This window comes from Protomyctophum parallelum, assembly GCF_964188405.1.
Source record: "Protomyctophum parallelum genome assembly, chromosome: 16".
Classification (NCBI taxonomy): domain Eukaryota; kingdom Metazoa; phylum Chordata; class Actinopteri; order Myctophiformes; family Myctophidae; genus Protomyctophum; species Protomyctophum parallelum.
Window position 1 is genome coordinate 39,043,043 of NC_139711.1, and position 14,578 is coordinate 39,057,620.

Consider the following 14,578-nt stretch of genomic DNA (forward strand, 5'->3'; position numbering starts at 1 on the left):
ATGGTGAATTTAGCAGATCTGCCAGGTCATGACAAACATGTGACCTTAGATTCGACTGCTATTTTTGTACGCACCAACAACACAATATGATACAGGGTTGTGTGTTTAAGCAGACTGATCGATATGCAAGAAACAAATGATGTATTTAATTGAATTTAAATTCATAACCCAAGACCTGAGGCCGATTCTATCGTCTCTGTTGGATGTAAACCTCACAGGTCCCAAACTGTTACTTTTCAGGATTCAAATTTTTGGGCGGGAACCCCTTTTGGTGTTAGCATTATGTTATGCTTTAGCTATTGAAAAAAAGAAGATCTACAAGCTCATAGCGCGCCACCGAGTGGCGTGATACGAGCTTGTATAGGTCTGCTATTTTTGAAAAATCGAAGAACAACTGACATAGAAACATAGCTTTTTCAGAAAACTGTCAGGATGTAGAAGACAATTTTTTGAATCTGATCTCAGGTCAAACTCAAAATGGGTTAAAAGTAGCAGATCGACAAGCTCAAAAGTGTCACTCCACGCAGCGTTTCAACCTTGTGGATCTGCTACGATCCAATAATAATAATTCTCACACTAATAATGTTATCACACTGAGCTCTCTGCACAGCGACATCCTCAGGGTTCCTTTGACGCGCAGGGAGACACAGAGAGTGGACAAAGGGACACAAATGGGAAGGGTCACTCTTCTCTGGGTCCATTCTTACACTCTCAGAGTTAAATTTACACCCGTGCTGTTAGATGCGCAGGGTCTCCCAACAGAGCAACAGTCTGGGGGTGCAGTGTTGGTATATCCCCCAGCATGCCTTGCTGCGTGCGCAACGTGCGCAGACAGACGTGGATTACAGCGACAACAAGGGAACAATCTAACGTCACATGACCTTCTGGAACATTCCACGGACTGACCCTCAGAGGCCCACCACACACGCACGCACGCACGCACTGTTTGGTTCCCATAGAATGGCCTGCGGCCTCTCAGGCCAATCTCGCCCTCTTATGTACTTTCACGTCCTTTTAACTTAAAAAAAAAAAGAAAACAAGTTAAACCATCCGTCCACCCAGCCTGCCTGGAATCCCACTAACTATGGGATTATGGGATACTCGTCGTTCCCACCTCGTTTTTCTTTTCTTTTTTTTCCCCCGGAGAAGAATGTGCAGTTGTTTTTAGTATTTGTGTTGTTGTGTAATAACTCTTCTTGTTCGGGCCATTCCTTGTGCAACAACATGGTTACAACATGGCCGCCCCTTCTCTCTCCTCCGCTCCTCTCTATTTCTGACCTGCTGTTTGTCTCATCAACTGTCTGCTGTTTACCACTGTTCCTTTTTTTTCCTCACTGGCATTTTTTTATTTTTAAATACATTTCTGACATTTATATTTTTTTAAATACATTTAAATAATTATAATAATAACAGTAATTGCGACCGCAAGTCACAATTACTGTTTGTTAGTTCGTTAGGTAGTTAGTTTGTCACCCCAGGCATGACCATATGGTCTAACATTCCATATGTTGATCCTTCCGCATCCATCCTTCCTCTTCGATGTCTCCCTTTTGACTGATACCTGCCCATTTAAACTCTAGACAGGCCTGCCCCAAAGTTATTAGTGCAGCCACGCCCGGCAGCCGGCGAGAACTAGAGTTCTCAACAGGCCCGCAAATTACGGCCCGGCACTACCTGGGCCCTCATCAAACCATGTACACTGAAGACACTGCCCCCGCTACCACCCTTAGATCTCCATATATGAAGCTGACCTGTTCTGACATTCCATATGTTGATCTGACCTCATCAATGATCAAACCCTGTACAATCAACACACTCTCCATATATGGCCAGTACATAATTCATTCCATATGTTGATCTGACTCCCCATGCCAAAGTGCCAGCGCTCGCCCAGCATTCTGCTGTCACCCAGGCGAATGCATGCACGCTTCTCGCCCTCAAGCGTCTTACTGGTAATGGTAATAATAATAAAAAATAAATGTAAGAAACTTAAAAAAGGCCTTTAGGCAAACCATAGAAATGCATCCGAGACCAAAAAAATGGTCCCGACCCATTGTTTGGGAATTAAAACTCCCTTAGTTCATCAGGCGCTCCAAATAAGAGTATCACTTTTTATTTTTTTATTTTGTTCATGCTTGATTTACTTGTTTACTTCCTCAGAACAAAAGACTGAATAACATGAAGAGTTTATAAAAAATGAAGACATGAAATTAAAACAAGACATTTCCACCCATGTTTACTTGAGAGTGAAATCTCTCTCCCCATTTCCTGTCAGCCTACTGTCTGTCCCTCCTCTATAAAAATATTAAATAAAGGCGAAAGCCATACAAGAAAATCTTTTAAAAAAGGCATAAAAGCCCCAAAAACTAATCTTAAAAGAAAAATAATAAAATAGCTTTGCCAAGGTCAGTTTGTTTTTCTGTGGTACATCTAAAACTAAACCAACCTGCAAACTAGCACCATGTCTGCGATGTTTAAAAAGCAATCAAAGACGACGACCAAACTGAATTGTTTTTGTAGACTGACTGAAAAAGAATGATTTTACATTTTCAGTGTTCAGGTTTAATCAGTGACTTTAAACCAGACATCTTGGATGGACTCAGGCCTGGATTTCAACAGCCACATTATTACAAAGTCAGCCTATATGCTGTCAGCTGAATTGGGGAAAATTGTTTCATGCATTCTTCCTCAGTGGATTTGACTGCTGTAACAGTGTCTTTTACAGGTCTCTCCCTAAAGAAAATCGATCAAACAGAGCTGCAGTTGATTTCAGAACACTGCTCCCGGAGTCTTCGCTAATGCCAATGAATGTGGATCATATCACGCCTGTTCTCAGATCTTTACACTGGGCTTCCTGTCTGTCTGCCAAAGAATTTATTTGAAACATACTTCTGTTGGATTTTAAAGCACTGGATGGCTTCTGACCATCCTGACCTCTCGACACGGGTGTGGGGCGGGTGTGCAGAAAAACCTTTAATAAAATACTAATGCTTTTTAGCTAAAACTCTAAAATGACACACATGCTTTCCCAATCTTAATGGGTTAAGTTGGTTATTGGTTCTAAATATCAGTTTCAATGTAAATTAACGACAATTCGATAAGCCCCAACCACTCCACGATGTGCACCCATTGAGATGCATGCTAGATGACAGGGTTTCTCCATAATATCATTTCAGTAGCAAGAGCTTCAAAATGTCTTCTAAATCTAGTCAACAAGGCCTGCAGTAGGCTATGTACTGGGAAGAAATGTGCATTATATTATTCCATCACTTGGGTGGGTGAGTCGTGTAACTTTCCCGAAGTTAGGCTGTGTCTGTGTTCAACAACACAGCCATGCAAAATAGCCAATACCATCCTTCTCCCACTCAATTTTTTACTCCCACTCCTGTTGTTTTTTTTTGTTTTGTTTTAATTAATACATTAGTCTTTAGGAAAGGCAATGGATTTTGTGTTCGTTATAGGTTACTGTGTTTCATGCAGTTTTAATTCGAAAGATATGGCGCCAGGAACATTTCATCTGTGGTAATATAATGAGGCTAATTGATGTCATTCCCGCTCCTGCCCTCTCCGGTTGACTTCCGTCCATTTCCGTCCTGTCCTAATCCCGGGATTAATAAAAAGATTAATCCCAGGGAATCTCGCTGGAATCCTGCAAAAATGTCAGCCTCTATTGGGCAGCGCTAACCTGGTGTGTGTCTACTGTGTCTCCCTGCAGGATGATGTGTGAGACGGTGCGATACGAGAGACACGAAGCCAACGAAGTGCTCTACTAGTAAGTACACGCATGCACGCACGCACACACGCACACACGCACGCACACACACCAACAAAGTGCTCTACTAGCCCATTGATGCCTGAGGCCGAATCTGGGAACGCCTTCTAGGGCCTGACCTAAGGTTTCTGAAAACCTTCAAATTCTGATGATTTTCTTTTAAATAGTTATGTTGCTACATGTATAGCAATAGCTGATGAGACACAGAGAGCGCGCCGGCATCAAGGGTAGAACAACGTATACGTTGCACCAGGCGTCAATGGGCTAGTTAAGTCCTGTGTGTCGCCGACCTGACTGACTGGAGTGTATTTTGAACATCAACCGTGTAATTCTTCTATTACAATGTATTTACAGAAGAAGACAATCATAAGGAACACACTAATGAACATAACAATGTTAATATATGAGGCGTGTTCGTCACCCTGTTTCAAATTGCTCCGTGGGAGAACTATAATTTGATTTAGTGAGTGCTACACACACACACACACACACCAAAGCAAGTGTGTGTGCATGCACGCGCACGCACGCACAGTTGTGAGTATAATAAGACAGACACCTCGTTAGCAGCGACAAGGTGACGGTGCATAACTGCATATTATTCAACTCTAATTAGAGGCCTAAAGTTCACCTGTACATCCAATCATTGTTTATTATATTGATATATTACACATTATCAGCCTTAGGCCCTAGGGGCTATGCATGCACGCACGCACGCATGCACACTCTCACACTCTCACACTCTCACAGGCGTAAGCATAATCTCTGCTCCCATGCATTCATCCTGGTTTTGTGTTGCCCCCAAATTGTGGATAAAGAAAATGGTCAAGATTTGGCAAAAACACGTTTGTTTTGCGACATGCTATAGCAACACGGACACGGACTATTTGTAGTTTGTTGTTTACGACAGGCCACAGAATGTCCCTTTCCCACTGTCTGTGGTGTTTGGTTTGACCAAGAGCTGGCTTGGGCTATCTGTCATACTGTCAGCCTGTTATTATGATATTTATGAGACTGTGAGGCCAAACATTCACATTCAATATGTCTCCATACTGTCACTCATGGGTGCAATTTACCCAAACCCATAACTAATCAATTGTATTGATCATGAAAGAACAATCAATAGACCTAATCAATTTGAATAAAAAACTAAATATATATTCAAAGATTTGCACACGTTTTCATGATTTTTCAAAAATAGCACCATGTAACCAAACATAAAATGACTTGTCTTTTAGTTCTACTGGATTTATTTTCCGCTAGTCCCTCCCTAACATTTTAGTCTAGTTTTTATTTGTTGACAAAATTGTCAACATATTTAGTCTTAGTTTTAGTCATCATACTTATTTTTTTAATACGTTATTTAGTTTTTGCCTGTTGGTATTCGACGACCATTTTTCGTCATGGCTTTAGTCGAAACTATCCTCTCCTCTCCTCTCCTCTCCTCTCCTCTCCTCTCCTCTCCTCTCCTCTCCTCTCCTCTCCTCTCCTCTCCTCTCCTCTCCTCTCCTCTCCTCTCCTCTCCTCTCCTCTCCTCTCCTCTCCTCTCCTCTCCTCCCCTCCCCTCCCCTCCTCCTCAATGCTTTGCCTTCTCTTTTCTTTCTGCCCACCTCCGTCCTTTCATTTCCTCTTACTTCCCACTTCCTTTTGTCGCTGCGCTGTGCTCATTCATCCTCCCTCCTCCAGTCTCTCTCTCTCTCTCTCTCTCTCTCTCTCTCTCTCTCTCTTTCTCTCTCTCTCCTCCTTTCAAGTGCAGAGACAGCACAAAAGGAAATGTTAAATTATTAATCAGTGATATGATGAGGAGAGGAGAGAAGAGGAGTAGAGATGATGCGGAGTGTTGTGAGTCACGACAGTTTGACTGAACTGGGTCATCATGCACACTGGGAAGCCCACACACGCACACGCGCACACGCACGCGTCTCCACAGGGGGGAACTCACGGCAGGGAGTCAGGTTGTGTGGAGTGCAGTAAAGGGCGTGGCACCATGAGCTTTAAGCAGTTCAGACCAGAAGATTTGACAGAAAAGTCAAACACTTTTTAAGCTCGATTTTGTACCTTGTTGTACGACATTGTGAGCGTGGCTTTTTTCAGCATGTAACCAAGCGTAAAATCAGCCATTATGATGACATCAAGACCCGTCAAAATACATTTTAGTCGACTAAATCGACTGTAGATTTAGTCAAATGTTGGCTAAACGTCATTAGATTACTTTTTCTCAAATCTTTATATAGCCTGTTGAGGACCCACTGGTCTCACTCACTCCCATATTGAGTCTGTTTTGTTCTCCTATTATTCCATCTTCCTACTTTGTGACACAGTTATGAAGCACAGAAAGTAGGCTATAGCTCAGATGAAAACAGCCTTATCAGCTCATATGATCCTTTATGTTGTCTGTTCAAAGACTTGCTTTATTGCTTCATGTAACCGTCAGGCTGTCAGGTTCCCTTGTTCATTTGCTTCATGTTTCACAAACATTTCCATGTCGAAGACATAGGTCTCCACCCTCCTATGTATTTGGCTGAGGACCCCCCCCCCCCCCGCCCCCCCCACACACACATTTTGAAAATGTGTTTAAAATGTGTCCTCATTTTGTTGGGGACCCCTTGTACCCGCCTCACTTTGAGAAGCATACATGCAACATACCATAATAGTCTGTTGTAAAAAGCATTGAAAAGAGCGTGCAGTGAGCCATCTTCCTCCTGCAGCGTGCTACACTTCCTCTTTCCTGTCAGTGTTGGTTGCTTTGTGTGCAAGTGCTTCTCAAAGTGAGGTTCATATACGTACGTACGTAGCATCATTACAATCATTTTAACCACTTTAACCATATTTTATATACTTTGGCTATTCACAAATAGCCGATGTACATGCTCACAGCGACTGACTGATGTCTCTCTCTCTCTCTCTCTCCAGTCCTGACGATGTAGGCAGCTGCTGGTACATCCTGCTCTCAGGCTCCGTCTTCATCAAGGAGTCCATGTTCCTCCCCAGGAGCAGGTAGGAACGGCCATTTAAAAAATGTTTAACCCATTCTGACCTGAGATCAGATTCATACGAGGTTTCCGCCGGACACACACTGGTCTGATGAACCCATTCTGACCTGAGATCAGATTCTAAAAATGTCAGTCGCTCTTCGATTTTTCAAAAATAGCAGACCTACAAGCTCGTATCGCGCCACTCGGTGGCGCGATATGAGCTTGTAGATCTGCTATTTTTAAATAGCTAGAGCATAACATGATGCCGACACCAAAATGGGTGCCCGCTCAGAATGGGTTAAATGGGAGATAATCGGGGTTGAGGGAATAGATAAGAGGGTATGCACATGCCTAAAGTGCATGGCAAATCGAGTAGCAAAGTGAGTCTAACGTTGTTTAATGTAATCCGATAGGACTTTTCGGTGTGGATGTACAGTATGTATGTGCTGTCAAGGCCAGAAAGTAGTTTTATTCACCACTCAGTATAAGCGTTCGTTCCTGCATAACTTCCTTGTATGATGATGATGTCACGACGTGCACGCCCTCCGGCCTCCTCAATGCCATGGCTTTGAAGAGCTCACATTAAAACATCCCAGATCGAAATGGCAGCGGTGTTTTTTTTAGAGCGAAGAGCGGAGACGATAGTGGTGATTTCCGACCGTCCTGTTATCCGTGTCCGTCAATGCATAGAACGGTGGTTTTCACATCTTTTGTGCCCAAGAAGAACACACCACCAAAGGGCAAGTGGAAATGTCAAAGCACACTTGTAGCCATGATGTTCCATGGCATTGTTCTATTTTCTCGTGCCCCTATTTTGGGCATGTCGTTACAGACGGACGTTTCCAAACAATGAAACTAAAACTAAAAAGAAATAAAACTGTTGTTGAGCCATAATGGACATTTTGGCAATGCAAGTGAATTCCATTTGAGTTCCCATGCAATACCTCCTGTCAATCAGTAGCGACCGTCCTACGCAAGTGATGCAACCACAGGCTCTCAATGTGACCGTCTTCAACCACCACATACAGTTACAGTATATTGTAATATAACATACCATACAATAACCTTTTTATTCAGACAATAATTATGTGCTATTCACTAAAAGTTATGAAAGTGCAATGTGAAATGTGCCTTTTTATTCAGACACAATAATTATGTGCTATTCACTAAAAGTTATGAAAGTGCAATGTGCTTGGGCTGGTGGCTCAGCCAGCAGTGTTGTTTTCGTCGACTAAAACTAAGACGAATTTTTTTCGTAGACTACCTTTTTCCACTGACAAAAACTAAATGGAAACTACCGGTAAATGAAAACTAAGCTATGATGACTAAGACTAAATATATTGACAATTCCGTCAACAAATACAAACTGTTCGGAAGGGACTAGTTGTCAAGAGATCCAGTATAAGTCATTTTACACTTAGTTGCATGCTGAAAATAGCTGCGCTGCGCCGCGTTGTGAGCTTATAGATCAGCTATTATCAAGTGTAAAATCTGTCATTACGACGGCATCAAGGCCCGCCAATATACATTTTAGTCGACTAAATTAACTGTAGATTTAGTCGACTAAAATCTTATGATACTTAGTCGACTAAAACTAGACTAACACTAAAACATTCCAGGTGACTAAAATGTGACTAAAACTAAATGAAAACTATTCAAAAGACTATGACTAAAACTAATATAGACATTTTCGGCCAAAAACAACACTGTCAGTGTACCGTCTGAGCACGAGGGCCCGGGTTCGAATCCAACCCCCATCTTGGCCTGAAATGTCCCTCTCCTCTCTCTGCCCTTGATTTACTGTCTCTCTCTCTAGACTGACCTATCTGAGACGAAGCATAAAATGCCCAAAATACATCTTAAAATGGAGACGGAGAGAGAAAGAAATAATATGCTACAGGTCTGTGTGTTCTAATGCAGTGGTTCTCAACCAGTGGTCCGCGGACCACCAGTGGTCTTTGAGGGGGTTCCAGGTGGTCCCCAGCTAAGTGACGGAAAGTTGATATTAACCAAATCGACCCTTATAGATCTTTAACTCTTTAAGAGTGTCAAATGGAACCAAATGGACCTAAAAATCTCATCAAAAATGGTGTTCCGGTGGCTCAAATGGCGAATAAATAATGGACCTTCATGTGAAAAAGGTTGAAAACCACTGTTCTAATGCATCTCATTATTGCTGACCTAAAACGGAATGAAGACACTCTCAGCACTACAGATATATATAGAGGACAAACGGTAATTAGTTCCTTACCACGGCAGCACAGGAAGGAAATGGAAGTCCACAATTGAATATCCAGGAACTTTATTTAATACCAGCCCAGGGGGATTTCACAGAACGGTATTGTACCGAGATGGTTGTTCAATGTCATGTCTGGCTGTCCTGTTCCAATGTGTGTCAGTATACACATATACTTTGGTAATGTATTCAAAAATGTTTCCGTGGCACAAAGACAAAGTCCTGCACATTCACAGTTCTTCTTCACATTCAGTCATTTTAACTACCGGTATATACGTTTATATACCATGTCAGTGTTTCCACCCACCATCTGTACTCTGTACTAGCTATGGAACCACGACAACAGACCAAAAGAACACACTAAGTGTTAACCCATTTAGGCCTGACGTCGGAATTTAATTTCGACGTTTCTATATCAGTGGTTCTCAATATTTCATGTCAAAAACCCCGAAAATTATATGAAATATGCCGCCGAGCCCCGTCTGAAAATATGTTGTTCCAGGGACCTCCCCAGAAGTAAAGATTTTAGTTAAAAAACTGAAACGCTGAAAGAATATATATTCAAAGATGTGAGGCACATTTTCACGATTTTTCAAAAAACAGCAGACCTCTGACCTACAAGCTTGTAGATCTGCTATTTTTCACAACGTTTGGGGCCCACATGAAGGCCAACTATGAACTCTGTCACCTGCAGTAAACAGTCTTCCTCCATGGAAGCTGTTTCCCCCCCTCCTATATACTACAACATACGCTTACTAAACATTTCCAGAGGCTTTCCCCCTCCCTAGTGGCAGGACTGGCATTAACTCTAATCTGCCAATATCCTCAAATCCCCTCGCTCTGCACTAAAGACGCCTTCACCTTGGAAAAATGGAAAAAGGACCTTTTGAAAAATGGAAAAAGGTTGGTGGGGGCCCGGGGGGCGAGCGAGGGCTCCCTCCCTGGCACATTCCCCATGTTGTGTCCCCGTTCCAGAACGCCCTGCAGACGTTCGTAGGAAACCCCGCCGGCACAGAGCCGTGTCCGACCGCGCAGAGCTGGGAGGACTGGGAAGGTTCTGTGATTGAGACTCGGGATGTTTGTTTTAATATTATTATTATTATTATTATTAGAATATATACAACTATATTATATTCATAAAGGTATGAATAGCGTATTTAATTTACTGTAGTACGTCGCAATAATTCCCCAAAATCGAAATATTTTAGCTACTTTCCAAGAGATCTTTGTAAATCTTTCTCTTTTAATTTGCAAATGTACACACGTAGCATCAATAGCAGAGCTTGTATAGATCTGATATTTTAGCCATTCATAGAAATGTGCCGGGCAGGGAGATGTGTTTTTAGAGACGTGGAGAACGACGTCCGGGCAGGGAAATGTGTTCTAGAGACGTGAAGACACTGAAGTGAGTCCAAAGGGACGACCAGACCTCCTACATGGTGCTGCTTCTATGGGTCGAGAGTAGAGTTTCAGTCAGGACCAAAACCCAGAAGACGGCTCGTGTGCACTGACACTCGATATGACTCCATTACTACTGTGTGTGTGTGTGTGTGTGTGTGTGTGTGTGTGCTTGTGTTCTTGTGTGCGTGCGTGCGTGCGTGCGGTCTCTCCTTGGATCACCACGAATATCTTCCTGGTGCCCTTGCTTGCTTCCTCTTTACCCCTCTGTCTCTCTCTGTCTCTCTGTCTCTCTCTCATTGTGAGATGTGATCCAGGGCCAGAGAGATGAATGACTCATTCAGTCATTACAGACTCCAGACGACGAGTTTGTCTTTATTTAACTCTGATCATTAAATGTAAAATATGACACTCATACGCCGCTGTTCAACTATAAATAACACGTTAGACATTAGATAACTGGCACACACACGCACGCATACACACACGCGCACGCAAACGCACGCACACACACACGCGCGCACACACACAAACACACTCACGCACGTGCGCCGCATGCTAACTATTGGTGGATAGAAGGAAGGCAATTAAATCAAACATAGGCTTTCTTTTCTTAACCGTTGAGCAGAGGAAACTGCAGTTGTTTTGTTCATTATATTAGTGATGATTTCTTATTGCTGAATCATGAATGAACAATGGAAAGGTTTTTCTGTTATGCTAAATGCAACGTCTGGTGATAATTAATTCTCAGCATGAATGAAACGTTCAGTGAGAAATTTAAACCAAAGAAAGATTGCCTGTTATCTGAAAAATAGCTATTTGAAAAATAGCAGGCAAAGTCTTGCAATTTCAGAGCTGCCTGGAATGAAACGACGAGATGCAGCAGCACAAGGAACGAGAATGTTTAATTCTCGTTCCTCGTTCATTTAGACCTGAGCTCGATTCTACAAATACCTTCTAAATCCTGACAGTTTTCTGAAAAACCCATGTTTCTATGACAGTTGTTCTCAAACTGTTTCATGTCAAGGACCCCCAAAAAGATATGTAATTGGCCGCCGACCCCATCTGAAAATATGTTGTTCCAGGGGACCCCCAGAAGCAAAGATTTGAGTTAAAAATGCTACCAGCTTGTAGATCTGCTATTTCTCAATAGCTAAAGCATAACATAATGCTTAAAACACCAAAAGGAGTTCCCGTTCAGAATGGGTTAAGAATGAATCAAAGACGACTGTATGTTTTAGCCCCTGTTTCTCCATCTGTCCGTCCATCCATCAGAGTGTCACAGACCGTTGGACTGATTGGTGTGAAAGTATAGGCCAGTATAGGCCAAGTAAGAACCTTTTTTAAAACAGCCTCACGGTGGCGCTATAACAGGGCCCTTCACGCTTTGGCTTATAGTTCACCACTCACTTCACCCGTGTGAAGTGAGTGGTGCAACTCTGTGTGGGGGAACGCACCCAGCGTGCTGGCCCGGTTCCGGTGTGCCGCCCCGCGTCCGAAACGGTTGAGAAATGACAGATTTACCGCGTGGCGGTCCCTCTACTGTACAGTACTGTACTGTCACTGTACTGTACTGTCACTGTACTGTACTGGCACACCTGAAAGCATCATATATACAGTTAATACGTGCGTGTGTGTTCTCTCTCAAATTGTTACCCATTATCTCTGGAGTTTTGTTGCCAAGCTATATCAGTCAGATCTTTCAGAGTCCTGATGGGCTGCTGATGCAGTCTCCCCGATCCAGACGACATACGGGTCACTCCCTCCCCATCTCTCTCTCCCTCCATTTCATACTACCAATAAAGGCAGCAAAAGGCCCCAAAAAAAAACATGGGCCCTGGGTAGGAAAGCCGGGCCAGGTGGAGAGTAGACCTGCCCGCCAGACCGGGTCGTATATTGGAATATCAGCCGGTATATAAATATTTGAATTATTTATTCCCCAATATCGGGCGCCATAAATACTGTATTGGTGGGACTGTAAGGTCACATGTCTGTATTTATTTACCGCTGCTGTCCTTCCAGTCATCCAAAGTTCATGTGTTCCTGTTGTGTAACTTTTAGCACAGCTCTGAGCCATGTCAGCGTTTCCCATCAGACTGTCCGAAGAGGAGGACTATATGCTTATCGCTACCGTGCACGATATGAACTCTCTCTCTTAACCAACTGGAGCAAACGTTTGGCAAACACAGCAGATCCAAAAGCTCACCGTGGTACATTTTAGCTTGTAAATCGGCTATTTCCTGTATTTCGCACACACACACACACACACACACACACACACACACACACACACACACACACACACACACATTTGGGAACGTGAAGAAACGGGCGTAGTTATTTTTTGCATATATGCTAACGGTCAATGCCCGTGTGCAAATTTAGATGAATTGCTCCAGAGGAGAAAGGAGCTGAATGGCGTTCTGGGGACAGAGGTATGGTTAGGTATTTCATCAGCAACAAGGCAATTTAGACATGTTGTAATATAGTCATTTATGGACATGAAAACATCAATGTTTTTCTTCTTGTTTCTGTCACATAGCAGTTGTTTTGGGGTCAGGGCTGGAGATGAGAGGGTCGTTGGTGGACAGAGCACATGATCTCATCTGGGCCACTCATGGGTCAGTGAAAAACCAAACATTCAATACGACTCTGACCCTGCAGACCGAGACCAAGCTGATTATTACAGAGGAGACATAACGGTAGACAAGATAGTTGTGTGTGTGTGTGTGTGTGTGTGTGTGTGTGTTTGTGCACGTGCGTGCGTGTGTGCGTGCTTATGTGTGTGTCCAGCCCTGTCATCCACGAGTAACGCTGCAGCAGGAAGTGACTCGTATGCTGGAATGTTGGCCGCAGCTCGCCCTCCACATAGCAGAGAGAGAGAGGGGGAGAGAGAGAGATAGGGGGGGAGAGAGAGTATGAGAGAGAGAGAGAGAGAGAGAGAGAGAGAGAGAGAGTCGTGAGAGAGTCGTGAGAGAGAGAGAGAGAGAGAGAGAGAGAGAGAGAGAGTCTCTGAGAGAGAGAGAGAGAGAGAGCTAGTGTGTGTGAGAGAGAGAGAGAGAGTGAGAGAGCTTAGACACACACACTTTTTCCCACACCACCACCCGGTCCCTCTCAGACAGCCCAGTCCCGTGTGTCGCGTTCAGAACAACATGCTGCCATTGAAACAGTGTGCTGTGGACCAGGAGCTTATGTTTGATGGGATTTATTTTGGACTAAAGCAGGAGGCGCGCCTTTGAGAAGGAGGAATCCTAACGTTTCAGCTGGCCGTGTCACTCTCTCTGCCAGGGTGAGTGTCCCGACTCCCGAGAGTGTAGAAGAGTGAGCTACTGTGTAACAGCCCTCCATGTTCACGTGTGTAAATCCCGTCTGTACTTACTGTGAGTTCAAATCTGTGAACGACAACCGCGGGTTGTTTTTTTGTAATCTATCTGTAATCTCTATTATACATTGACTCTCGCTTCTTTGGGAATAGCCGATCTTGTGAGCTATTCGTGAGCTATCTGTGCCGAATGTTCCCCCCAGAATAGTGATGCTATAGGGTTTTAGTGGTTAATTAAAAACAAAACAAAAGAGCAGATTTACATACAAAGGAGCCGGTTTGAGGGAGGTGGTTTGCAGTAACAATAAAACCCTTTTTGGAAGTGGAGATATGCGTGAGGAATGTGAAAATGTGTCTTTGATGTTCTTTTTTTGGAGTTTATTGCAGAGCACGGCGGCCAGTAAAGGAGACAGTGGTTTTAGTTTCTGTCATGGTCTGGTTTTAAGGAATCAAGTTTGCGAGACCTTGAACCTCAAGCCATCATAGCAGCAGTTTCTGTCCTGTTTTTTATGATAAGATACTGCTATTACTGCCCAACAACACGGCCCTGTAACGCCTCCTCGTGTCCTCGACATTGCGGTGTCAATGAAGTCATATTTCTGGAAGCTAAAAGTCAGGAGTCACTCGCCAGCACGTCTGCCAAAGTGTCTCGGCTTCTATTTATGAAGCACAGGGACGAGACGTGGTTTGGAAGGTGGTGGGGGGTGTTTGTGGGGGTCAGTGGGGGGTCGGAAGGAAGGTTTTGGGGGGGTATGTGTGGCCGGTGTGACTGTTTTTGTTGAGGCGTGTGTGCCGTGAAGGTGGTCGGTTAACCTGCTGACATTAGAACTCTTAATCAGCTCTGTCTGGATTAGTCCTTTAGCTGTGTGTGTGTGTGT

General features: G+C 43.6%; 1 protein-coding gene across 8 annotated transcripts in view; it reads left to right on the forward strand.

Moving 5' to 3' along the window:
* Window positions 1-14,578, forward strand: part of rapgef2b (Rap guanine nucleotide exchange factor 2b) — a 139,348-nt gene that overhangs the window by 48,840 nt on the left and 75,930 nt on the right. For 7 of the 8 annotated variants that reach the window (XM_083785247.1, XM_083785242.1, XM_083785243.1 and 4 more), the window contains exons 3-4: window positions 3,716-3,772; window positions 6,683-6,766. In XM_083785247.1, coding sequence (XP_083641373.1) covers window positions 3,716-3,772; window positions 6,683-6,766 — 141 coding nt within the window. Of the gene's footprint in view, window positions 1-3,715; window positions 3,773-6,682; window positions 6,767-13,523; window positions 13,668-14,578 lie in introns of those variants that run through there. The other variant, XM_083785249.1, reaches the window with a different exon arrangement.